The sequence below is a fragment of the Copadichromis virginalis genome, linkage group LG3 (genome assembly GCF_057382275.1).
Source record: "Copadichromis virginalis isolate Kocher_CV1m ecotype Utaka linkage group LG3, C_Virginalis_male_GT1.1, whole genome shotgun sequence".
NCBI classification, from domain to species: Eukaryota; Metazoa; Chordata; class Actinopteri; order Cichliformes; family Cichlidae; genus Copadichromis; species Copadichromis virginalis.
In genome coordinates this window covers 16795843-16821915 of record NC_140620.1, presented here as the reverse complement: position 1 = coordinate 16821915, position 26073 = coordinate 16795843, and the positions used below count along the sequence as shown (strand labels likewise).

The following is a 26073-nucleotide window of genomic DNA, read 5'->3' as shown; positions in this document are numbered from 1 at the left end:
ACTATGGGAGGGTAATTTTAGCATATGGAAAACATGTTTTAGCCTTGTTTTAATAGTGTATAGTTATTTCTGCCGGCAGGGTTTTTAGCGGGTTGCAACACTATTTTTATTGTATACGGGGAATTTTATCTTGTATTTGTGACTGTTTTTTTTTTTTTTATGGAAATAAATGGTGTTTGAAGCCAGCTTAGTTTCTGTGCCCTTAGCGCTGACCCGCTCACTCCCCTTTCGCTTGTATGTATAAAGAGGTGGTGGTGAAGATTTAGGTCCACCAGTCTTAGCGGCATATTTAAGTAAATATATTTTTTAATAACGCGTTGAATAAAATACTGACATTTTATTAGGAACTGCACATGATCAGCTCGTTTATTCCTCAGAACAAACTGAGGAAGCATCACTGATGAGCTGCTTGTATTCATTAAAGTGTTTAAAGTCCAACATCTCCCTCTAGTGGTCATATATAAACCATGTGTGAGGATGGTGTTAATGTAAAATGTGAATCATAGTGTTCCAGTCAGTCATCAGTGTGTCTCTGCACAGCTGTAATTAAAATGTGTTCAGAGGGCCTCAGTGTCTGAATGGTTCCAGTTCAGCTCCATAACAGCAGCGTCCCTGGTTTAATTCCTGTGTTTCAGCTCATATCTGCCTCTCTCACTGAGGGGGACGTCCACTACATGGACATGGATTTGTTCATCAACCAAAATACAGATCACTGAGAGCAGAGGATAGATTGGATAGACGTTAGATCCTCTTTAACGTTTGTGAATAAACTGTGAAGTTTCACTGAGTACAATGTGCTTTATTGATCCTCATATAAAACTTATTACTTTTTTTATAATACATGGGCATTGCAATGTGACATATTTAAGAATAGATTCTTTAATGAAACGGATATTCAGCACTACTTCCGGGGCATCAGTTGTACCACCGTGTCTGTACTAAGAAAGAAACAGGACATCTTCAGAAGAAGACGGAGGACTTTACTAGGTGTGACGGTGACAGAAATATATACATGTGTTTTTTATAATGTTATCACATGTAGTGAGACACCCACAGTCTTTGTACTTATAGATAAACCACAGACTCAGAGGAAGAGGGCGGGCTTTACTTGGTGTCAGTGACAGAAATGAAAAAAAGCTCAAATGAGTGAGAAGGACGATGAAGGAAACATCTGTGCTGTGTCTGCTCTGTAAGTAGAATCTCTGTGTTTGTTTGAATTCTTGTACTTTGACTGTCTGCTCTCCTGATAACTGATGATGGAGGAGAAGACATGAAAAACAAATCAGGCTGAGTTCAAGTTCAAAACACCACGAGGACCAACTGCAGGTCTGAACTGACTCTTTATCTTTGCTCAGGAGTCGAGGAAACACAGCAGGCAGTGAAAAGATCAAATCATTCACTCATTATATCAACACAGCTGCACAGTGGACACATGACTTTACTCTGGTATTTTTTAAGCTAATATATTGTGTATATTCACAGTGTAGTCACGTGAACATATATATTTTTATTATTAATATATTCATATAATTTTGTTAACTTTCAGAGCTGCTATTTAAAAATGCCAAACTAGAGGCAGAAGAAAAAATTGTGAGATTTTCAATAGTTGCTTTTCAGCATCTGCTGTTGAAATGATTGTAGTATTAAAGGCATCATAACGGTCCAGTTGTTAGTGCTGTTTGTGTTGAGTTGTTCTTTATGTTCACCTCAAATCAACCTGAGTGTCATTTCTCTTTAGTTCTGATCTCACTGCTGAGCTGCACAACAAACCAAGGTCAGTAACCTTCTTCTGTCACCTGATTAATGCTCACTGATTTGACCTGATCTGGTTCAAGTAGTGATAATGTCATATGTCAGCACTCGAGATGTGATGCAGAGGCAAGTTGAACTGAAGGCTTTTTATCAGCACTTTATTGAGCTGATAAAAAACAGATTTTGACAAAAGCAAACAGTGATCATCAGTTTTTCATTTTAACCCTCACAGCTCGTCTGACTGTGAGTCCCAGCAGCTCTCAGTTCTTTGAAGGAGACTTTGTGTCTCTGAGCTGTGAGGAGGACGACAGCTCTGCTGGATGGACTCTGAGGAGAAACACAAATGCAAGACAGAGGACTCAATGTGGAGATGGGTGGGGAAAACCAGCTGGTTTGACCTGTAACATCACTGTTTTTCCATGGGACAGTGGAGTTTATTGGTGTGAGTCCAGAGAGGGTCCCATCAGTAACATGGTTAACCTGACAGTCACTGGTAAGCTGAGTGTGTGGAGTTAGTGTTGATGAAGCTGTGTGTAAATGGATGAAATGCTGTAGTTTGTCTCTGTGTTGAGGTGGATCAGTGATCCTGCAGAGTCCTGTCCTCCCTGTGATGGAGGGAGATGACGTCACTCTGCTCTGTAAAACAAAGACCACTCCCTCCAACCTCCCAGCTGCTTTCTATAAAGATGGCTCCCTCATCAGGAAGCGGCCTACAGGTCACATGACCATCCAGCATGTTTCCAGGTCTGATGAAGGCCTCTACAAGTGTGACATCAGCGGTCATGGAGAGTCTCCATCCAGCTGGATCACTGTCACAGGTGACACACTCACCTGTCTGTGTTTCTGCAGCTTTCAACATTCACAATGTGACGACAACTTAATGACTGTGTTTGCTTTATTTTAGGGGAACACACCACCACACCTCCACCTACATCCACACCTCCACCTACATCCACACCTCCTCCATCACTCTCTCCTGCGGTTCTCTCTGTGTCGTCATTTGTTGGATCATTCTGTTTTGTGGTTCTACTGGTGTTACTGGTTCTGCTGGTGAGACGATATGTTCACAGGAAACTCGAAGGTGAGACTCAGCGTTGTTCATTTTAAAAACAGGAAGGATCATGTAGACATCATTTGGAGTTAAAGATCATTTTAAATTCCTTCTCAGCGTCTTTACTTAAATTCTTAGCCTGACTTTAATAAAGTTAATTTTGTAGTTTCTGTGACATCCTAATGTGTTGAAACTTCACCCTGATGATGAACGCTTACAGCTCTGTGAGTGTGGTTGGTCACTTACGCCTGTATTTCCTATATTTAATGCATCAAAAACATTTCCCGGCTTCTCTGCTCTCTCTGTTCCTCCTGATGAACGCAAAACTGAATTTAACAACCAAAATCATATTTTTTTAGTCTTTCTCCTAAAACACCCGGTAAACGTTACTTTCAAACTGAACAAAATTAATTTGTTAATGTTTTTTGTCTTTAGCAAAATTTTGTGTGAGTCACAGCAACCTGCAGTGTGTTTTCATGATAATGAAGAATCAACATCACCTCTTCATGACACCAGCTACATATACTCAGAAGCACAAGACACTTCTCTTTTGGCTAATAATAGTGTTCATGCTGTGAGAACATGTTTGCTTTGAGCTTTGTGGTGAAGCGCGTCAGTGTGGAAATAATGGCAGCTTCGTGGTTGTGCACCTTTCTTGTTCTTAGAGACACCTCGCTTTTCTGTGTGCTTGTTGGCAAAAAAAAGAAGAAAAACTGTAAAAAGGTGCATAAAAGTAATTAATATTAAATAATAAAACTTATTTATGTGGCTGTATTGCAATAATATCACAACGCTGTTGCAGTTGTACCTGCAATAATTTTAATGTGTTTTATTCTACAGAGAGTGAACCAGCTGCTTTTGATCTGTCACAGAGAACTGAATATGTCAGTTATTGACTAAAAACCATCAGAACGTGGTCCAGGTACAGCTGCTTTTTATCTTTCACTTTGGACGGAGAAAAGCTATCTGCTCACCTTGTTTCCATTCACCATGCTAAGCTAAGCTAACCGCATCAGGACTTGTGAAACAGACTTCTCATCACTGTCACACAAAAAAAATCTTTTGCGTTAGTACCGACTCAGATCGACTCAACATGATTTGATTTGGATCAAGTAATTTTTTCATTATAGTCTAGTACCATAGACTATAATGGTACTAGACTCACATTATAGTCTAATGTGAGTGGTCATCGCAACAAAGGTGGGTGACAAGGCCATAATAGACCTGCTGCTCGGTCTGTGGCTCTTCGTCAGACTTGGGGACCACAGCGTTGTTTTTTCTTTGCTATTTCAATTTCTGGGTTTCACAAATGGTGTGACGCTCTCAAGACTCATCGAGGGACGGCACTGACAGTCCAATCGGTGGCATGCAGTTTGTTGACATGATATTTTCAGATGGCCTTGGATAGTATCACAGTGCAGTAGATACTAAAAAAGTACCGGATACCAGTTACTATGACCTAATGGAAAACCCTGACAGCTGTGGCGAGCTAACCTGAGTAGGTACTAATGGAAAAGTATTTCCTGAATAACTGACCTGCTCCTTTAATGAGATATGAGCAGCAGGAAGTGAGGGCAGTTACAGATGTGTGTTCCTCTTTATTCCTCTCAGAATAAAACTAGCTCCTACACTTAGTGTATTTTGTGTCACACTAAATATAATGTTTTTGTGATAATGTTCTAGAAAACGTTTTTGTCTACTTTTTGATAAGTAAGAAACACTTTGGACAGTACAAACAGAACCTGACAGAAGCCAGTTTCTATTGAAATGTAAAGAAGAAGAAAAAATGGTGATAATCTTTGTTTACAGAGGACCTGTTCTGGTGTTTCTTATTTTTTTTTTGTCATATGCCTCATGTTCCTCTTGTGGATGTTTGTATTGAACAAAGTTTCTATTAATGGGTTCAGTGTATATAAATGTAACTGTGAACCTAAAGCTCAGGCTGCAACTCTAAACGAATCCCTAATATGACAGATAAGCTCCAGGGAACAGAGGGAGAACAGACAGGGAATGCAGAGGGAATAAATTCAAAGTAAAAATTCAAGGTAAAAACTGAAGCTGAGAGAAGAAACAAACTAGAAGAAATCATGTGATCAAAGTTAAAGATCAGCACAGATCTGTGAGCTCTAGGTTTGAAGAAGCAGCTAAAGTGTGAACAGAATGGAAGCTCTGTGATTTGTATCGGAGCTGGTTCCCAGTAAAGTCTAAACTGGGACTGTGTGTGATGCAGAGAGATGGAGATTGGAGTTCTTTACTGAACTAAAAAGCTTGTAATCATGTTTCCTGTTGTTCTAACTGTTTGTGTTTGTGTTCAGACTTTAAACCAGAGCCAGATGTCGTCTACTCTTCACTGAAGTAGTCCACCAGTCCAACCACTGATGTCCAGCTGCTGGTCTCTAACTGGTCCCCCCAGCACCTCAGACCAGAGGACATTCACATGCTAACAAGACTTCTGTGGGTTTCACAAAGGTCTCAGATGGAAAACTGGACTTCTGGTTTGGTTCTGGCTAAATGACACATACCTCTATTAACTGAAGAAAACAAAGAATAAAGACTAAACCACAACCTCAGCCTAAATACAACCGGAGCATCAACCTGTGTCTTTAAATCTTCTTTTATTTGTGTTTGAGACTGAAGAGTGTTATCTCTTTGTTTACTCAGTCACCTAGAAACCAACCAGCAGCCACTGGCATGGTGAAAAAGTTTTATAATTTTTCCACTTTTCTGAGTAAATAAATATAATTGCCTGGTAGTAGTTATTTGTATTTTTTCCACCTCTTCAATTAATTTTTAAATATTAATAAACAAGTCAATAAAGAATTCTTTTTACTGATGGTATGAGTTGCAAGATCTTTGGGTTGATATTGTTACAGCATCACCTTGATCACAAACTACGCCATTGTTGATCTAAAACTCATCATAAAATTCAATGAGATAAGATGGGTAAAGGAGAGACATGAAATGATCATGAACAAGCATGTCCAATTCAGCTTTGGAGACAACAGTCCTGACTTTAGCCATATTTCTTAAATGGTAAAAGCTAGAGTGGGTTACAGACTTGATGTGAGCATAAAAAGTCAAATATTGGTCAAAAAATAACCAAAGAGTCTGAGCAGCAGCTTTTACCATGGATGAGAAAGAACCCAGATGTGAACAGTGTTCTTCAATAGTTGACTTTAGTTTCCACAAAGCATTGTTGTTACAGCAGAACAGCTGATGTTTAACAACAGTTTAACCCTTAATTGACCAAGGTTCCAAGATAATTAATTGCTATGAACTGGTGGTAGTGTGGACTTGAGGCAGCCAGGTATCCCAGAATGCATTTCAATTCAATTTTATTTATATAGTGCCAAATCACAACAACAGTTGCCTCAAGGTGTTTTATACTGTAAGGTAGACCCTACAATAATACGTCATTTCAATTCACAAGCAACAATGGTGGTGGTGATCTAAACTGTAAGTAAAAGTTTTACAATTTTTCTGTCACCAACTACACTTTAAATATTGTTTTGATATTGAATGTAGTGGCGTAATCTTCACATGTGTGCTCAGGTTGTCAGCATAGAACGTGTTCGCTAAAGTGCTCCATTCTTTTCGGTAATTTCGTTAGCTCTGCTAACAGTCAGCTGATAGTTCCATATGTTGCATCTGCAGATTCTTATTTTCACCAACGTGTCATGATTCGGCTGTGGCGTGGATCTAGGAACCAAATGCAGGACAGTCAGACGGAGGAATAAACTCAAAGAGGCTGCTTTACTGCAGTTGCAGAAAAATTCCATAAACAATAAACTTGCAATAACAAACCAATACCAATGCTAAATACTGAGAAACCTTGAGAAAAGAGACTAGGGACGAGAAGCATGGAGGGAAACACACACACACACAGAGCGTAAGGGTACGAGGCAACAACGAGCACTGGAGGACATACACACAGGCAGGAACATGAGGGAACAGGTGGAAACACAGCTGGAACTAATTTGGCAGGACAAGGCAAGGTAAGCAAAAGAGAATTGTCAGGGTCCTGGGTCTGAGCAACCCAGGATCCCTGAGCAGTTATGTATTATATTATTATTATTATTACTATTATTATTGTTGTGTATTTTGGTGTTGCTCCCCCTTCCCTGTGCTTGTGTATATGTGTGTGTGTGTGTGGGTGGCTGAGCACTTGTTTATAGGCGGCGTCAGGCCTGGAGGGTGTGGCCCTGCAAGGGGACTGGCCACACCCGAAGCCACACACCTGCTGCTGATCAGGCCTCGTCGGGGGAGCTACTTAAGAGAGTCTTGGAGCTCCCACCGACGCGGGATCATTGCATGAGACTCCACGTTAGTCGTCCTGTTACTGAGTTAGTGTGTGTGTATGTATGCCCGCGTTGTATGTGTCCTGACGGCTGCGTCTTTTGTTTCCCGCAGGAGGAGCGTGGAAGACACGGGAGCAGCGAGCACCGGGGGGTGCTGACACGGGAGCGGAGAGCACAGAAACACGGACTATTCACGGGGAGACACGACACGGGAGTCTGGGAAAACACGGGGATTTATTGTTACGTTGTTTGGATTGTCACCATTGTAAATAAACACTGTCTATACATAGAGCACCGCGCCTGGGTCCTCCTTCTCCACTCCTTCCACGGTGTGCCATGCCATACCGTGACAAGAATACACTGACATGAGACAAAGACCTTCAAAGTAAACTGAACCCAGGTGCCCAACACACTAAATTTGCAAAAAATAATTTTATTGTGTAATTTATATCTTTGTACAGCACTTTGGCCAACACTTCTGTTGTAATTAAACTTGCTTTATAAATAAATAAACAAAACAGTACAGATAGAAACACATTGGCAGGAAAGACTAGACACAAAAAAACCGAGGGAGCACATAACCCAAAACCTAAGAACTAGAAAATCTTAACCAGAATAACACCAAAATGAAAAGATAATAATAATCAAAACAAAACCACTGAGTCCGAAAACTCAGGACGATAACAGAATGGTTGTCTCTTTCTGTCAGTGGTTCATCATGTGGTTTAACAAGATTAAAGACTCAGCAAAAAAGGTCTCCATCCTCTCCAGCTCCAACAAATACATATATCTCTCAATATTATCTTCAGACAACAATTAAATTATTTTAATTGAAATTCTGCCTGGTCTACTGTCTCTGTTTCAGTCATATAAATAATGAGCCAACATTTTCCTCACGACACAACCAATAAGCTCGACAGAGCCTCAGTTTACCTGCATACATCCTGGTCACCTGTCAGCTGTTTAACACTTCTGCTGATTCAAGAAACACACCCATGTTACCTGGTGACAGTCACAGTTTAACATGGGCAGCTGCTGCTCGATATAATGTAATGTTGGCACGATATTGTGCACAAGATAAGTGAATGCTGTTTGTTTCCAGAGCGCAGAACTGCTGGATTAAAGATGAAAAACAGGATTGAAATGGACGAGACTGATACTGAGAAAACTACAGAGCACTTTATCTTTATCTCTATTATCTGGTGTTCATATGAGTTGGAATTTTTTAACTGTGAATTTTGAGTTAAAACTAATATTAGTTTTAACTGTCTCGAAATATTAAATCATCTGTTTTTTAATAGTTATTCAACTGTATTCTAAGTAACAGCTGTCTGTTAGAATGTTCATGTTAATAAAATAAAAATAAGTAAGGTTAACATATGATTCATGTCAGTTGTTTTTTTATGTTGGTGTTTCGGTCATGTTACGTTTAGCTGTCAAAGGTTTTGTCAAAACTATGAAACACATCACAGACTTCTGGATTTTGGAAGACAATTGGTAATGCTCATGAATGAGGCTAAAGGCAGTAAGCTGCCCTTTATAACAAAACATGTTAATAGCACCTCCACATTTATATTGTAACAGACTGGGTTACAAGTTAGTTGACCGTTGTGTTATCAGTGTTTTGTGTTCAGAATTGCCACTCACTTATGGCATAGTTGATCCACACCGGTAGCAATGTGATTTACTGAGTGTCTTGAATCGGTAATCGGCCTGTCAGATAAGCTACCTATGACAGAGAGTCTTGAGGAGAGCATGTGTGTGGTTTGGCTGATAGTGTTTGGGGGGTGGATGTTAGAGAGTGTTGTCGTTGGTGTGTGCGGGGAAAAGGAGCACAAGTTGGGGCAGAGAGTAAGTGGGGGTTTGTTTTGATTCAGAAGAGCATGTTTTTTCCTGTTTTTTTGGTGTTGGCTGCAGTGTTGGTCAAGTTACTTGACAAAAGTAATCAGTAACTAATTACCGATTACTTCCCCAAAAAAGTAATCCCATTACTTTACTGATTACTTATTTTCAAAAGTAATTAATTACTTAGTTACTTAGTTACTTTTTAAAAATACGATTTACAACCTGAATAGGTGATAAAGCGATAGATCTTTCAGCCCAATTCTACTTTATCTGCATAACCCATCATACAAAATGTAATCAAATCAAATGGAAAAGTCTCTTTTTAAAACTTGTTTTATTAGTTTTAATCTTTTAACTTTATGCATCAAGCAAAAATTTAATTATATGCAACATTGTCTGACTTGAATAAATTAGTTTAACATTTAAACCTATTTTCTGCACATTCCAGCCGGCGCTAGCCGCAACCTGAACTCCCCTTCCACTGTTTATTAGCTCCTGTGTCACAGTGCTGACAGGTAAAAGCATATGCTTGGAACTCTGACACATTTCCCCAATGCAGCCGAGCTACGAAAGGAGCCCTGCTGGCCGCGTTAACCCACGAGCTGCGGGCAACACGTCAGGCAGGCTAACCGGCTGGAATGCTACTCGCATGCCGGCTAACGATAGCTGGCATGAACCATAGCATAATTCCCCACTGTTTATTCCCACAGTGTTAAGCAGGCCAACAGCGAACGTTTGGAACGCTGAAGCCGTATCCCCTCTGTGTTAACACACTTAGCAGCCGAGCTGCACAGTGCCAAGGCGACAGCGTATGCTTGAACACTGAAGCCGTGTCCCTGCCGCGTTTCCACACTGTAGCTGAGCTACTCGCTAGCCGGCAGCTGCACAGCATGGTCCGACCAGCGCATAAGCCTGTTTTTTTTTTTCGAGGCGATATGCCGGGGAAGGGGGACCAACATAGGGGAAGCAAGGGCCAACTAGGGGGAACCAAGCTAAGGGATACCAGGGGAATACCAGGGCTACCAGGGGACCTAGAAGGAAGAAATACATCGCCCACGAAAGATGCCGAAGCACGCTCCAATAGACGCGCACACACAGTACTCTCAAGGTAAGCACTCTTTTGCACACACACACAACAAGTGGAGATCAAATGATCACCGGTGTCACGTCTGCACAGCTGTTTTATATGTAAGTTGTGGAGCATAGCCGGGCGTGCCGGAGTGTCTTAAAGAAATATCCACACACCACGACCAAGGGGGGTCATACCCCGTACAACGAGGACCTCACTTGGAGCACACATACGGAATTCCTTATTAGTAAAGGCAGACAGCGCCTCTATCACCTGAGGCGTCTAAAGAGGTTTAAGATCTCCAAGAACATACAGAGGAGATTCTACACTGGTGTCATTGAGAGCATTTTGTGCAACAACATCATGGTGTGGTACGGGAACTGCACAGTACAGCAACAGAAAGCCCTGCAGAGGGTTGTGCGCACAGCTGAACGCACTATGGGAACACCTCTACCAGCACTGCAGGACATCTATGTTGAAAGGTGCAGTTCCCGGGCCATCAGGATCATTAGGGACTCCAGCCATCCAGCCCATAAATTGTTCAGGCTGCTGAGGTCAGGGAAACGCCTCTGTAGCCTGAAAACAAGAACAGAAAGGTTCAGGAGGAGTTTCTACCCACAAACAGTGAGACTCCTCAACCAAAAACGCAAACCGGATAATATGCTGGACAATCTCACACATAGTACATAATTCACACTTTACTTTTTTCTTTCCTGAATCTTATCTTATCTTATCTTATTTTATCATATACATTTGTACTTATGTAAATATGTTCATTTTTATAGTTTTCTTAGTTTAGTTTAGTTTAGTTTAGGTAAAAGTTTTTTCTAGTATGTTTCTCACAGTCGGGGGGAGTATTTTTTAGCCAGGAAAAACATTTCACTGTATGTTGTACTAGCTATAACTACATGTGACAAATAAATAAAGAATTGAGAATTGAGAAAACATATGGAATATGTAACGGTGTGAACGTGTTACTGCCCATCTCTGGTTGGCTGTGGCCCACAGTAGCCTGTGTTACTGTTTTTAACAAACAGCTGGTAACGTCTTGATGCATGCTCAATCGTCCAGGTAAGTAAATCCCCAAAAGTTTTTTTCTGTTCATCTGGACATAGCATTTTCATCGGGAGAAACGTTTTGTCACTCATCCAAGTGACTTCTTCAGTCTCAGCTGACTGCAGGTTTCCCAATCAGTACACTTGCATAATGACTGAAACCAGCCCACTGAAGGAACAATGGGCTGGGAGGTCAGTTCATAATCATAATTATGCAAATTCTCATGTCCATTGATCAACAACCACTGATCAAAGCTCACTGATCAATGGCCATGAGTACCGATTCTCCGAATCAAGGAGGGGGCCTAAGGGTACATCTTTCACCATCTTATAATGCTGTGATTGCAGCCATTCCCCAACTCTCTGTTAATGGTACTCATGGCCATTGATCAGTGGTCTGGCCACTTTGATGTCAATAAAACACTCCGCCGCCTCTGGTAGGAATTTTGTTGGGCCTGACATAGGCAGGATGTAGTGGACTTTTGCCACCAGCTGTACAACACTGAAGAGTCTCACAGCCAAATTATATGCTCAACTCCAACAGGGTGGATGTAGAGGGGGTGGGGATGGACATCCTGGGTCCATTCCCCTGCACAGAAAGGGGAAACCGCTATATCCTCACAGCTATGGACTATTTCACAAAGTGGCCAGAGGCATACAGCTTACCTGACCAAGAGGCCCAGACAATTCGAATGCTGTGGTCGAGGGGATGTTCAGCAGATTTGGGGTGGCTGAAGTAATTCACATGGACCAGGGCAGGAATTTTGAGTACCGCGTGTTTGCGACCATGTGCAAGAAACTAGGCTCCCATAAGACCTATACAACATCCCTCTGACTACAGAGTGATGGACTCGTTGATGGATGACAGAGCAACTGGCGCTAATGACAGTTAAACATCAAAGTGACTCCATGTCGATGAAGGTTCTCAGTCATCCAGGTCATTGTAGTCCTAGGAGCTTGGAAAGAAAAGTGTCTGGACTTCTTTAAGTCGCTTGAAGACGTTTTACCTCCGAGAAACTTCTTAGGTTCTAGGGTGAAATGATGGAGAGTCCCAGATTTAAGCCCTGTGGGAGAATCTTCCAAAGAGGGACAATGGACCCTCTAATGATCCTCTACCTAATCAGACAAGTCAAGGTGTGAAAATGGGTGTAGGTCACAATCAGCCAAGGTTTCAGGTAAGGTCATTGGGAAACCTAGCCCCACCCTATCATGTGATTTCCTGAGGTCACATGGCCCAGTATGTGAGTGGGTGTTAAGGCGTCTGGGAAGGGATCTCAGAATCAGAATCAGAATCTTTATTGTCATTGTCACAGGTGCAACGAAATTAAAAATGGTCCCCGATCATTGCATCATCCCTAACGATATCAAAATATAAATAAAACAATAGAATTCAATAGTAAAATAAATAGAATACCTAAAGTGCTAATAAGAGGTATCAACAAACATTCACATACATTCCCACATACATGCTTCAGTCAGCGCATAGATTAATACGAGACTGGCGTGATTGGTGATTGGCAACAGTTCAAACAGGGAGTGACCAGGATGTGAGGTATCTTTTATGATGTTTTAGGCCTTTTTAAGACAGTGGGTGTTGTGTAGATCTTCCAGTGTGCAGAGGGCAGCCGGTGATCTTTTGGGCTGTGTTAATGATCCATTAGAGTGCTTTCCTCTGAGCCACTGTGCAGCAAGTGTACCAGATGCATATGCAATAGGTTAGAACACTCTCAATGGTGGCTTTGTAGAAGGACACCAGCAGTCTCTGTGTGATGTTCTCCTGTGAATTCTCAGGAAGTACAGTCTCTGTACCTTTTTCAGTAGCTTGGAGGTGAAACTGGATTATAGATGGCATACAGGTGGTGTCATAAACCACCGCCTCTGTTGAAAAATGGTCAACTGACAGCGGACATAGATGGTTTCTTTTACTCCTCTTTCAAACAATCTGTCTTCTCTCCAAAATGTGAACATTGGCATCCTCGAAAGAGTGACCTTTGTCCTTTAGTTGCAGATGGACAGACGAGTCTTATCCTGTGGAGGTGGCTCTTCTATGTTGTGCCATGTTTTTATGAAGTGGCTGCTTGGTCTCTCCAATATAGAGGTCCGAGCATTCCTCGCTACACTGTACACCATACACGACATTGTTAAGTTTGTGTTTAGGAGTTTTGTCTCCTGGGATGAACCACTTTGCCTGAGTGTGTTGCTGGATCTGAAGTAAACTGGGGTGTTGTGCTTGGAGAAGACTCTCCTGAGTTTTTCCGATACACAAGCTACATAGGGGATGACAATGTTGTTGCATTTGTCTTTCTAATCCTCCCTAGTTGGTGTCTGATGTTCTTTTCTGTGAATCTTTGCTGTCTTGATGAAAGCCCAATTAGGATGTTTTAAGAGCGGGCTTTGTGTGTGTGAGCTTTCAGAAGCCCAGGGTTAATAATCAGGACCCTACAAAACCGGGCAGAAAATGTTCCCTATGAGCCTGAAAGGAAAAAGAGGGAACACACACATGTTCCCTTAAAACATGAGGTTATCCCAATTGGGCTTTTAGCAAGTTTCCAAATGCCGTTTGTTATTGTGGAGAAACACCTACTAAAGAGAAGGGCCACCAGGCCAAAGCAAAGGTTTTGACTCAATCAGCGTTAACTTTGTGTTAAAATAAATTCATGAAGACAGCCGAAGGGTCAGGACTGCCAAAATGAATTAAATAAATACATCATTAAAGTTGATAATACTGATGATGTGCCCCTGGACACATCATCAGTGATGTAACCTGGGGTCATTGGGGGTTTCGTGTCTTTCAACAATCAGACCCCCTCTCCCAGGAGACCCAGCCAGGGTTGATCAAGCCCCAGCTTGTTACCTTGTTCTTAACTGAGCAGGTGCTCTTACTATGACTGATCCCACTTCAGATCAAATCCGCTACAGCCTACAGGACTTGATCGTGTTGCCAGCGATATTGTCCTTGGGCCAGGGCTTTTGGGCAGCAACTTAAAATGTGCTCCAGGGTTCCTCTGTTCTGACAGAGAAGACAGCCTGGTGTCTCTACTTTCCCCCAAGTGAAGAGATTTGATGGACTTGGTAGCACATCATATACTGCGTGAATCAGGAATTTTATCCGCTGGGGTTCTGCTTTCCACAGATCATTCCACGTGACCTTGCACTTGTAACCTTGGGTTGTGTTGCGTGGTTGAGAGGAGGCGGCAAAACACTTAGCAGGCTAGTCGGAAGAACACACACCCACGCTGGTATCGGTAATCCACGGTGGTTCTTTAATACGCCTTCTTCAACAACCATATAAAAGCCTGGCAGTGGCACAAACTGATGACACCATCAACCCTCGACCTGGATGTCTTAAAGGGACACCACACCATAGTGGCTTTTACACACTCTACAACTTGCTCCGATTTTGTCCAAGCCCCCTGCTGCCTCAATTGCACGCTGACTTCCCCTCAACTCCTGCTCGCACCTCCTCACGGATCAGCGACCGCCTATCTTTCCCCTGTGCCTTGTTGTAGTTAGGTGTTCTACTGCTACCCAAGCCCACTCTTCCCTGGGCCACTGTACCCACTATCACCCTTTGCTGCAGCCTTGATACTGTAATCTCAACAGCCTCAGCAGCCCTCCACTTCCGCCCGGTCCTAACCTCTATTCCAGCCAGGGCAACCCGGGGGTCACTGGACTCCCAATATTGGAGCAGCTCCCTGGAACGGCTCACCATAAACTCCTTGCTTAGGCTGCTAAAGTGGAGCTTCAGCTTGTTGTTATGACCATACAGAGCGATGCTACTAAGGCTTCGAGGCAGACCCAACCACCTGCGCAGAAACCTGCTGATCCTCATCTCGAATCCTTCCACTGTTGAGATGAGAACTTTATAGACTAAGAGGGGACACAAAATCCGGGTTAGAATTTCTTGCTGATAAATCCAGGCTTTAAACTTGCCAGGAAGGCCAGATTTATCCACTGATGAGAGCCAGGCCTCCAGGTCTTCGTTGGTTGCTTGTATAATTAATTAAATGGGTCAATAATTAATTAAATGTGTTAATTAAATAAAAATTTAAATAAATAAATAATTGATTGATTGAATGTTTTAAATGAAATTAATGGCCATCTAATTAATTATTGTAATATTTGTATAATTAATTAATTCCAAATGTAATTAATTAATGAAAAAATAATTAAATATTTAAGGGTCTATTTAATGAATTCATTTTGTCACTCCTGGCCCTCCATGGCATACTATTTCCTGTAGTATCAGCTGTACCACTGTCTCTGTACAAATGAAGGAAGAGGACATCTTCAGAGGAAGAGGGCGGGCTTTACTTGGTGTCAGTAACAGAAATGAAAAGAAGCTCAAATGAGTGAGAAGGACGATGAAGGAAACATCTGTGCTGTGTCTGCTCTGTAAGTAGAATCTCTGTGTTTGTTTGAATTCTTGTACTTTGACTGTCTGCTCTCCTGATAACTGATGATGGAGGAGAAGACATGAAAAACAAATCAGGCTGAATTCAAGTGCAAAGCACCACGAGGACCAACTGCAGGTCTCATCTGACTCTTTATCTTTGCTCAGGAGTCGAGGAAACACAGCAGGCAGTGAAAAGCTCAACTCATTCACTCATTATATCAACACAGCTACACAGTGGACACATGACTTTACTGTGTTATTTAATTACACTGAATATTTTGTAAATACCCACAGTATAGTCAGTGCAAATAAAATAATTATTTTAATTATTGCTGTTAAAACAATGTTGCTCATTTTCAGAGCTGCTTTTTAAAAATGCATGCCAAACTAGAGGTACGGGAAACAGAAGGTTCGTGAGATCTTTCAATAGTTGCTTTTCAGCATCTGCTGTTGAAATGATTGTAGTATTGGAGGCATCATAGCGGTCCAGTTGTTAGTGCTGTTTGTGTGGAGTTGTTCTTTATGTTCACCTCAAATCAACCTGAGTGTCATTTCTCTTTAGTTCTGATCTCACTGCTGAGCTGCTCAACAAACCAAGGTCAGTAACCTTCTTCTGTCACAGTTTAAACCTGATTAATGCTCACTGATATGACCTGATTCTGTTCAAGTAGTGATAATGTCATATGTCAGCACTCGAGATGTGATGCAGAGGAAAGTTTAACTGAAGGCTTTTTATCAGCACTTTATTGAGCTGATGAAAAACAGATTTTGACAAAAGCATATCATAATTTTAACGCTTACAGCTCATCTGACTGTGAGTCCCAGCAGCTCTCAGTTCTTTGAAGGAGACTTTGTGACTCTGAGCTGTGAGGAGGACGACAGCTCTGCTGGATGGACTCTGAGGAGAAACACAAGCAAACAACAGAGGACTCAGTGTGGAGATGTGTGGGGAACATCATTTAACTCTTCCTGTGACATTAGTTACATCGTTGAACGAGACAGTGGAGTTTACTGGTGTGAGTCCAGAGAGGGTCCCATCAGTAACATGGTTAACCTGACAGTCACTGGTAAGCTGAGTGTGTGGAGTTAGTGTTGATGAAGCTGTGTGTAAATGGATGAAATGCTGTAGTTTGTCTCTGTGTTGAGGTGGATCAGTGATCCTGCAGAGTCCTGTCCTCCCTGTGATGGAGGGAGATGACGTCACTCTGCTCTGTAAAACAAAGACCACTCCCTCCAACCTCCCAGCTGCTTTCTATAAAGATGGCTCCCTCATCAGGAAGCAGCCTACAGGTCACATGACCATCCAGCATGTTTCCGGGTCTGATGAAGGCCTCTACAAGTGTGACATCAGCGGTCATGGAGAGTCTCCATCCAGCTGGATCACTGTCACAGGTGACACACTCACCTGTCTGTGTTTCTGCAGCTTTCAACATTCACAATGTGACGACAACTTAATGACTGTGTTTGCTTTATTTTAGGGGAAAACGCCACCACAACTCCACCTACATCCACACCTCCAGCTACATCCACAACTCCATCTACATCCACCTCTGCTGCTGTTCTCTCTGTGTTGTCATTTGTTGGATCATTCTTTTTTGTGCTTCTACTGGTGTTACTGGTTCTGCTGGTGAGACAATATGTTCACAGGAAACTCGAAGGTGAGTCTCAGGGTTGTTCATTTTAAAAACAGGAAGGATCATGTAGACATCATTTGGAGTTGGAGATCATTTTAAATTCCTTCTCAGCGTCTTTATTTAAATTCTTAGTCTGACTTTAATAAAGTTAATAATTTTGTAGTTTCTGTGACATCCTAATGTGTTGAAGCTTCAGCCTGATGATGAACGCTTACAGCTCTGTGAGTGTGGTTGGTCACTTACGCCTGTATTTCCTATATTTTATGCATCAAAAACTTTTCCCGGCTTCTCTGCTCTCTCTGTTCCTCCTGATGAACGCAAAACTGAATTTAACAACCAAAATCATATTTTTTTTAGTCTTTCTCCTAAAACACCCGGTAAACATTACTTTCAAACTGAACAAAATTAATTTGTTAATGTTTTTTGTCTTTAGCAAAATTTTGTGTGAGTCACAGCAACCTGCAGTGTGTTTTCATGATAATGAAGAATCAACATCACCTCTTCATAACACCAGCTACATATACTCAGAAGCACAAGACACTTCTCTTTTGGGTAATAATAGTGTTCATGCTGTGAGAACATGTTTGCTTTGACCTTTGTGGTGAAGCGCGTCAGTGTGGAAAAAAATGGCAACATTGTGGTCGTTTACTTTTCTTGTTCTCAGAGGCACCTCGCTGTTCTGTGTGCTCGTTGGCAAAACCTGCATAAAAGTAATTAATATCACAGCACTGTTGCAGTTGTAACTGCAATAATTAAATGTATTTTATTCTGCAGAGAGTGAAGCAGCTGCAGTTGATTCATCTGTGAGAACTGAATATGTCAGTTATTTACCAAACACCATCAGAACATGGTCCAGGTACAGCTGCTCTTTATCTTTCACTTTAGACAGAGACATGCTAGCTGCTCACCCTGTTTCCATTCACCATGCTAAGCTAAGCTAACCACATCAGGACTCCAGCTCAGAGCTCTGACTTGTGAATCAGATTTCTCATCACTGTCACAAACAAAATCCCCTTTTGCATTTTGTCAGACTTGGGGACCACAATGTTTTTTTGTAGCTATTTCCATTGCTGGGTTTCAAAAATGGCAAGATGCTCTCGTGACTCATCGAGGGACGCCACTTACCATCCAATCGGTGGCATGCAGTTTGTTGACATGAGATTTTCAGTTCGCCTTGGATAGTATCACAGTTAAGTAGATACTAAAAAAGTACCTGTCAAGAGATGTATTCTGAAACACTTCTTCAGCAGAGAATCAGAGAGGAGAAACACACAGGTTTTCTTGATAGCAAGGGCAGCCACCAGAGCATTCGCACATGAGTGAGGGCTCAGAGCTCTCAAGAGTAGCAAACCATCCAGCTCCCGTTAGACAGGAAGTAATGAGAAGTAGCACTTCCGGTAGGATGTCAAAATAAAATGAACAGTGTGCCAGAAACAAATGAAGATTCCATGAACTTATATAACATTACATAACATGAGGGGCGACTCTTAAGAAGCCAGAACATAATGAATTACAGTAGTCCAGCCTGGAAGTAATAAATGCATGAACTAGTTTTTCAACATCACTCCGAGACAAGATATTTCTAATTTTAGAGATGTTGCACAAATGTAAGAAAGCAGTCTTACATATTTGTTTAATATGTGCGTTGAAGGACATGTCCTGGTCAAAAATGACTCCAAGGTTCCTCACAGCGTTACTGGAGGCCAAGGTAATGCCATCCAGCGTAAGAATCTGGTTAGATACCATATTTCTAAGCTTTTCAGGGCCGAGTACAATAACCTCAGTTTTATCTGAATTAAGAAGCAGAAAGTTAGCGGCCATCCAGGTCTTTATGTCTTCAAGACATTCCTGCAGTTTAACTAATTGGTGTGTGTTATCTGGCTTCACGGATAGATAGAGCTGGGTGTCATCTGCATAGCAGTGTAAATGTATGCTATGTCTTCTAATGATGCTGCCTAAGGGAAGCATGTATAATGTAAACAGAATTGGTCCTAGCACCGAACCCTGTGGAACTCCATAATTAACCTCAGTGTGTGAAGAGGACTCTCCATTTACATGTACAAATTGGAGTCTATTAGATAGATATGATACAAACCACTGCAGTGCAGTACCTGTAATACCTACAGCATGTTCTAATAGCTCTAATAGGATATTATGGTCGACAGCAGAGATGGGCAGTAACGCGTTACTTGTAACGCGTTACTGTAATCTGATTACTTTTTTCAAGTAACGAGTAAAGTAAGGGATTACTATTGCAAAAACGGTAATTGGATTACGGTTACTTTCCCGTAGGAACGCTGCGTTACTGCGTTACTAAAACCGTGATTTTTTGCGAGAATGTCTCACGACAGTGACGTAAGCAAGTGCGCCGTTAGTGACAATAGCTGTGTGCAGAGCAACAATGGATCATATGATTGTGGGAGAGAGTATGAGCGTGCAGCGTTTAAAGCGTGGAAGTACTGACCTTACTTTGAGTTTGATTCCATAAAAAGTGACAAAAACATTAGCGTCCATCGTGCGTGGGAAGAAAACTTCTTTTTACAGCGAAAAAAACCCCTAAACTTCCAAGCAAGCACCGAGTGTGCTATGACGTAATGGGAAATTCACAGAGAAACTCGCGGATTCTTCAACTGACCGCGGCACACCTGCACCAGAGTAAACCTCTGCCTACCGCAGTCCTGCTTTACAGGTGAAAATAGAGCAACAGGACCGCTGAGTCTTTGACTTTATTTATTTTCTGCTGTGTTTTACTTGCATCTATTTGAAAGAGTGAGTGTAAACACAAAAAATATTTTATTTTATGTGCTGGAATGTGTAGAAAATAAGTTTAAATGTTAAACTAATTTATTCAAGTCAGAGAATGTTGCATATAATTAAATTTTTGCTTGATGCATAAAGTTAAAAGATTAAAACTGATAAAACAAGTTAAAAAAAAGAGACTTTTCCATTTGATTACATTTTGTATGATGGATTATGTAGAAAAAGTAGAATTGGGCTGAAAGATCTATCGCTTTATCACCTATTCAGGTTGTAAATCGTGTTTTTAAAAAGTAACTAAGTAACTAAGTAATTAATTACTTTTGAAAATAAGTAATCAGTAAAGTAATGGGATTACTTTTTGGGGGAAGTAATCAGTAATTAGTTACTGATTACTTTTTTCAAGTAACTTGACCAACACTGGTCAACAGTATCGAACGCTGCACTGAGGTCTAGCAGGACAAGCACAGAGATGAGTCCACTGTCAGAGGCCATAAGAAGATCATTTGTTACTTTCACTAAAGCTGTTTCTGTGCTGTGCTGAGCTCTGAAACCTGACTGAAACTCTTCAAATAAACCATTCCTCTGCAGATGATCTGTTAGCTGTTTGACAACTACTCTTTCAAGGATTTTTGATATGAAAGGAAGGTTGGAGATTGGCCTATAATTAGCTAAGACTGCTGGGTCTAGAGATGGCTTTTTGAGTAAAGGTTTAACTACAGCTAGCTTGAAGGCCTGTGGTACATAGCCGATTATTAGAGATAGGTTGATCATATTTAAGATTGAAGAATTAATTAATGGCAGGACTTCTTTGAGCAGTTTTGTAGGAATGGGGTCTAAAAGACACGTTGATGGTTTGGAGGAAGTAATTATTGAAGTTAACTCAGAAAGATCAATTGGAGAAAATGAGTCTAAATGAATATCAATGGTACTAAAAGTAGCTGTAGATAATATTACATCTGTGGGATGATTATTGGTAATTTTTTCTCTAATGATTAAAATTTTATTTGTGAAGAAATTCATGAAGTCATTACTAGTTAACGTTAAAAGGATGGTTGGCTCAACAGTGCTCTGGCTTTTTGTCAGCCTGGCTACAGTGCTGAAGAGAAACCTGGGGTTGTTCTTATTTTCTTCAATCAGTGATGAATAGTAAGATGTTCTGGCTTTGCGGAGAGCTTTCTTATAAAGCAGCAAACTATTTCTCCAGGCTAAATGATGATCCTCTAGATTTGTGACACGCCATTTCCTCTCCAGCTTACGAGTCCTCTGCTTTAGGGTACGTGTTTGAGAATTATACCACGGAGTCAGGTACTTCTGATTAGAGACCTCAGTTTTCACAGGAGCTACAGTGTCCAGTCGTACGTAGTGAGAATGTAAAATTATTAACAAGATAATCGACCTCTGTTGGAGTAGCGTTCTGATAGCTGCTCTGCTCTATGTTGGTACAGGGCATTGAAGATGATAACAGTGGGTGGATTATATTCTTAAACTTAGTTACAGCACTTTCAGAAAGACATCTACTGTGATAAAGTCTCCTCTCCACCGCTGTGTAATCAATTATTGTAAATGTAAATGTTATCAGGAAATGATCAGACAGGAGAGGGTTTTCAGGAAACACTGTTAAATGTTCAGTTTCTATGCCATATGTTAAAACAAGATCTAGAGTGTGATTAAAGTGGTGGGTGGGTTCTTTTACATTTTGAGAGAAACCAATTGAGTCTAATAACAGACTAAATGCCATGTTGAGGCTGTCATTTTTAGCATCTACATGGATGTTAAAATCACCCACAATAATTATTTTATCTGAGCTCAGAACTAAATTAGATATAAAGTCTGAGAAATCAGACAGAAACTCTGTGTAAGGCCCAGGTGGACGATAGATGATAACAAGTAAGACTGGTTTCTGAGTTTTATAACTAGGGTGGACAAGGCTAAGTATCAGGCTTTCAAATGAATTAAAAGTAACTGTGAGCGTAAAGTTCAGGCTGCAGACTACACTAAACACATCTGAAGCTGAGAGAAAGAAACACTAAACCACAGTAGAAGAAATCATGTGATCAAGGTTAAAGATCAGCACAGATCTGTGGGCTGTTCGAAGAAGCAGTTAAAGTGTGAGCAGTATGGAAGCTCTGTGATTTGTATCTGAGCTGGTTCCCAGTAAAGTCTGAACTGGGACTGTGTGTGATGCAGAGAGGTGGAGATTGGAGTTCTTTACTGAACTACAAAGCTTGTAATCATGTTTCCTGTTGTTTTAACTTATTGTGTTTGTGTTCAGACTTTAAACCAGAGCCAGATGTCGTCTACTCTTCACTGAAGTAGTACACCAGTCCAACCACTGATGTCCAGCTGCTGGCCTCTAACTGGTCCCCCCAGCACCTCAGACCAGAGGACATCCACATGCTAACAAGACTTCTGTGGGTTTCACAAAGGGAAAACTGGACTTCTGGTTTGGTTCTGGCCTAACAACACACACGTTTCTTAACTGAAGAAAACAAAGAATAAAGACTAAACCACAACCTCAGCCTAAAAACAACCGGAGCATCAACCAGTGTCTTTAAATCTTTCTTTCCTCAGTCAGCTAGAAACCAACCAGCAGCCACTGGCATGGTGAAAAAGTTTTATAACTGTTTCACTTATTTATTTGTATCACTTTCACCTCTTCTTAAAGTCAATAAAGAGTTGTTTTTTTTTCTACTGATGGCATGAGTATGAACATCTTTGGGTTGCTATTGTTACAGAATCATCTTGATCACAAACTATGCCACCACTGAACTAAAACACAACATAAAATCGGGTATATGGGTAAAGGAGAGACATGAAATGATCATGAACGATCATGTCCAATTTAGCTTTGGAGACTACAGTCCTGACTTTAGCCATATTTCTTAAATCGAAAAAGCAAATAGGTCACAACCTTGATGTGAGCATCAAAAGTCAAATATTGGTCCAAAAAATAACCAGAGTCTGAGCAGCAGCTTTTACCATGGATGAGAAAGAACCCAGATGTGAACAGTGTTCTTCAATAGTTGACTTTAGTTTCCACAAAGCATCATGCTTTATTCATTCCTCCTTCACTTGGGAAACATTCATAGTGACTCAGTCTGTAGTGTTTTAGTGTCTGATAAACTACGAACTAATGAACATGTGAATCACACTGGACTTCCTGAACTAGCTCAGCTCACAGCTCCTCCCATTAACCCTTTAAAACTGATCGGAGCGGGCACGCTCTGTTTTGCATAACTATTTTAAAATCCCGGTAGCACTGCAACGGCGTAAGCTAGCGCAAAAAATTTTTTTGCATATGAAACCGGAGGAGTTGTACTTACATCTTATGCCATCAGCTTGTCCTAGGTCACGGTTTCCTTCCACATATAGCTTTGCAAAAACTGCATAAAAAGCACTTGCAGCAACAAAAACATAATATTCCAGAAACACGCTTTGCCGTTCCGATCAGCTGTTCATAACACTTCCTATGTTGGAATAGACGTCAGCGCGAACTTTCACATGTCCGCCATGACCTGCCTAAAACCGGAAGTGATGTCATTTTTGCGGAAATGTAGTCTTTTTTACCATCAGGGCCTCAGGGCCTATACTGGTGTTTTTAAAAGTTATGTTTGAGTTTATCACTTTCTGTGTCTTTTCTGGGATGCTTATGACTCATATTGCACTGCTGGAAATAGTTTATTTTGATGCATATGCTGCTTTTTTTTTTTTTTTTTTTTTTTTTTTTTTTTTTTGAGGCAGCACGGTGGCACGGTGGTTAGCACTGTGTGGAGTTTGCATGTTCTCCCCGTGTTTGCGTGGGTTCCCTCCGGGTACTCCGGCTTCCTCCCACCGTCCAAAGACATGCAGCTTGTGGGGATAGGTCAATTGGAAAATCCAAATTGCCATTAGGTGTGAATGTGAGTGCGAATGGTTGTCTGTCCCTGTGTGTTGGCCCTGCGACAGACTGGCGACCTGTCCAGGGTGTACCCCGCCTCTCGCCCTATGACAGCTGGGATAGGCTCCAGCGCCCCCCGCGACCCTGAAAAGGATAAGCGGAAGCGAATGGATGGATGGATGCTGCTTTTTTGCAAATTTGTACTATAATATTTATTTTCGTTTTTCCTGCAGTGTATAAAAATTGGTGTATTTCAAAATTAAACTATGAAGACACTCAAAATAAATTTTCTGTGGTGGGAAACTATTTTGTGCAACTTTTTTGTATTTAGGGTTTTGAGGGATAAGCCTCTTAAATTTCTCTAACTAGAAATATATGTTAAAAAAACAAAAACGATTTTAAATTTTTTTGTAGTTTATTGCACTTTTTGCAATTTATGTAATTACTGTGCACTTAATGCAGACATATTATTGAAATTTGGGCTATAATGGTTGTATTGATGTATAGCAACTTGAAATGCTCCCAAAAATGGCTCCACAGCATGTAAAAATATAATATAAGCTCTGGCGGACTTGGTTCTATGGTAGGTCTTATATCCAACAATGATGAGACAAACTATAGGACAGAGGTGCAACAACTAGAGTCATGGTGCCACGACAATAACTTGGTCTTAAACACCAAAAAGACCAAGGAGATCATTGTAGATTTCCGGAAGAGGGGTCATAACAACCATCTGCCTCTCTTCATTGGCAGTGAGGCGGTGGAGAGGGTGAGCAGTTTTAAATTCTTGGGGGTAACTGTGACCGAGGACCTGTCCTGGGGCAACCATATCACCTCAGTTGTACGGAAGGCCCAACAGCGCCTCTACTACCTGAGGAGACTGCGGAGCGCACACATTCCCAGATCTCTGATGTTGAACTTCTACAACTGTGCCATCAGCAGCGTTCTGACGTATGGATTTCTAGTGTGGTTCCCCAGCTGCACCAAGGCCGATCAGCAAGCACTCCAGCGGGTGGTGAAGGAAGCTGGCAGAATTATTGGAACAAGTCTGCCAGAGATCAGTAATATCTTCCCCACTCGCTGTCTGAGGAGGGTGCACAGTATCCTGCGGGACCAACATCACCCTGCGCGCCACCTTTTCCATCTGCTGCCCTCAGGGAGAAGGTACAGGTCTATACAGGCCAGAACATCCAGACTGGCCAACAGCCTGTATCCACAGGCTGTGAGGCTCCTGAACTCTCTGCCCCCCTCTCACGGACAATAACCATATCCAACTTCTTAATAGCAATGAACTGGTCTGCATTGGTGGATCATATCTTTATTCTCTTCCCCCTCCTGCCCCCCCCCCCCTCTTTCTTAAATAGATAACTATCATATCTGATATCATATCTCACAGTACAATAATATTGAATGGGTTGCATTGTTGTATTTTGTCATGTTTCTCAGGTCTTTGTCTGAATTTCTACAAACATTATTGCTAAGGATTGTCTTATTGCATTGGAGTCACACTGGGTTAAATATGTACACTTGGGTTTTAAGGGGTATTTATTATTTTCTTCTTTTTTTTGGGTTGTATGGAAGCCCCAAACGCAATTTCATTGTTCTTGACAATGACAATAAATAAATAAATACTAAATACTAAACAAATACTTAAAGGGTTAAACATGTCAGTGAATAAAGTATTTATCTGCAATTATTGACTCTGAGCAAACAATCTTGGTATCAAAATAAAATTTCATCAGAGGTGTAAATATTAAAGCAGATGTTACTATGTAGAAATCACAGAGGCTGGAACATAGACAAATATGAAGTTTTTCCTCACCTTTCCTTTTTTGTAGTTTATAGCAACCCCATTTGTAAATATGCTACTGTATCCTAAGCAGTGTTGGGTGTAACACCTTACTAAGTTAACTAAGTTACTGTCCTTTATAAGGCATCAAGATGGCGCCAGTGTGTACGGCTTGCCGTCTGATTCTGTTTGTACTAGTGTTTTATTTTTACTTTGTTTTAAAACATGCTAACTCTCTGCTTGTATATGATCGTCAAATGCTGCTGCTATAAGATCCTCTCAGTTAAAAACTCTTTATTGCAATCGTGGATATCAGGGAACCTTCTCCCCACCACTCCTGTCAGGAGTTCCAGCTTGTCTCCGTTGCGTTCCGGCGCTACCTCAACTGAGAGGGCGCCGTAGACGCCGTGGGAAACGCAGTGGCTTATTGGTGAGAATGAAGGCTACCTGGACACAATTTCGAAAAATACCTCACCCTATCCCAACTGGATTTGACCGCGTCAACTACTGGCACTCTCTGGACACGGCTTACACCTACCTGACATCT

The 26073-nt window shown here is 41.3% G+C and overlaps 1 protein-coding gene across 1 annotated transcript in view; it reads left to right on the top strand.

The window, feature by feature from the left end:
• The first annotated feature begins 1089 nt into the window (after positions 1 to 1089).
• The window catches only part of LOC146713089 (uncharacterized), a 55810-nt gene continuing 30826 nt past the window's right edge, over positions 1090 to 26073 (top strand). Inside the window, exons 1-3 of the mRNA XM_085437478.1 lie at positions 1090 to 1189; positions 1739 to 1774; positions 1985 to 2245. Coding sequence (XP_085293604.1) covers positions 1159 to 1189; positions 1739 to 1774; positions 1985 to 2245 — 328 coding nt within the window. The 5' untranslated portion in view covers positions 1090 to 1158. The remainder of the gene's footprint in view (positions 1190 to 1738; positions 1775 to 1984; positions 2246 to 26073) is intronic.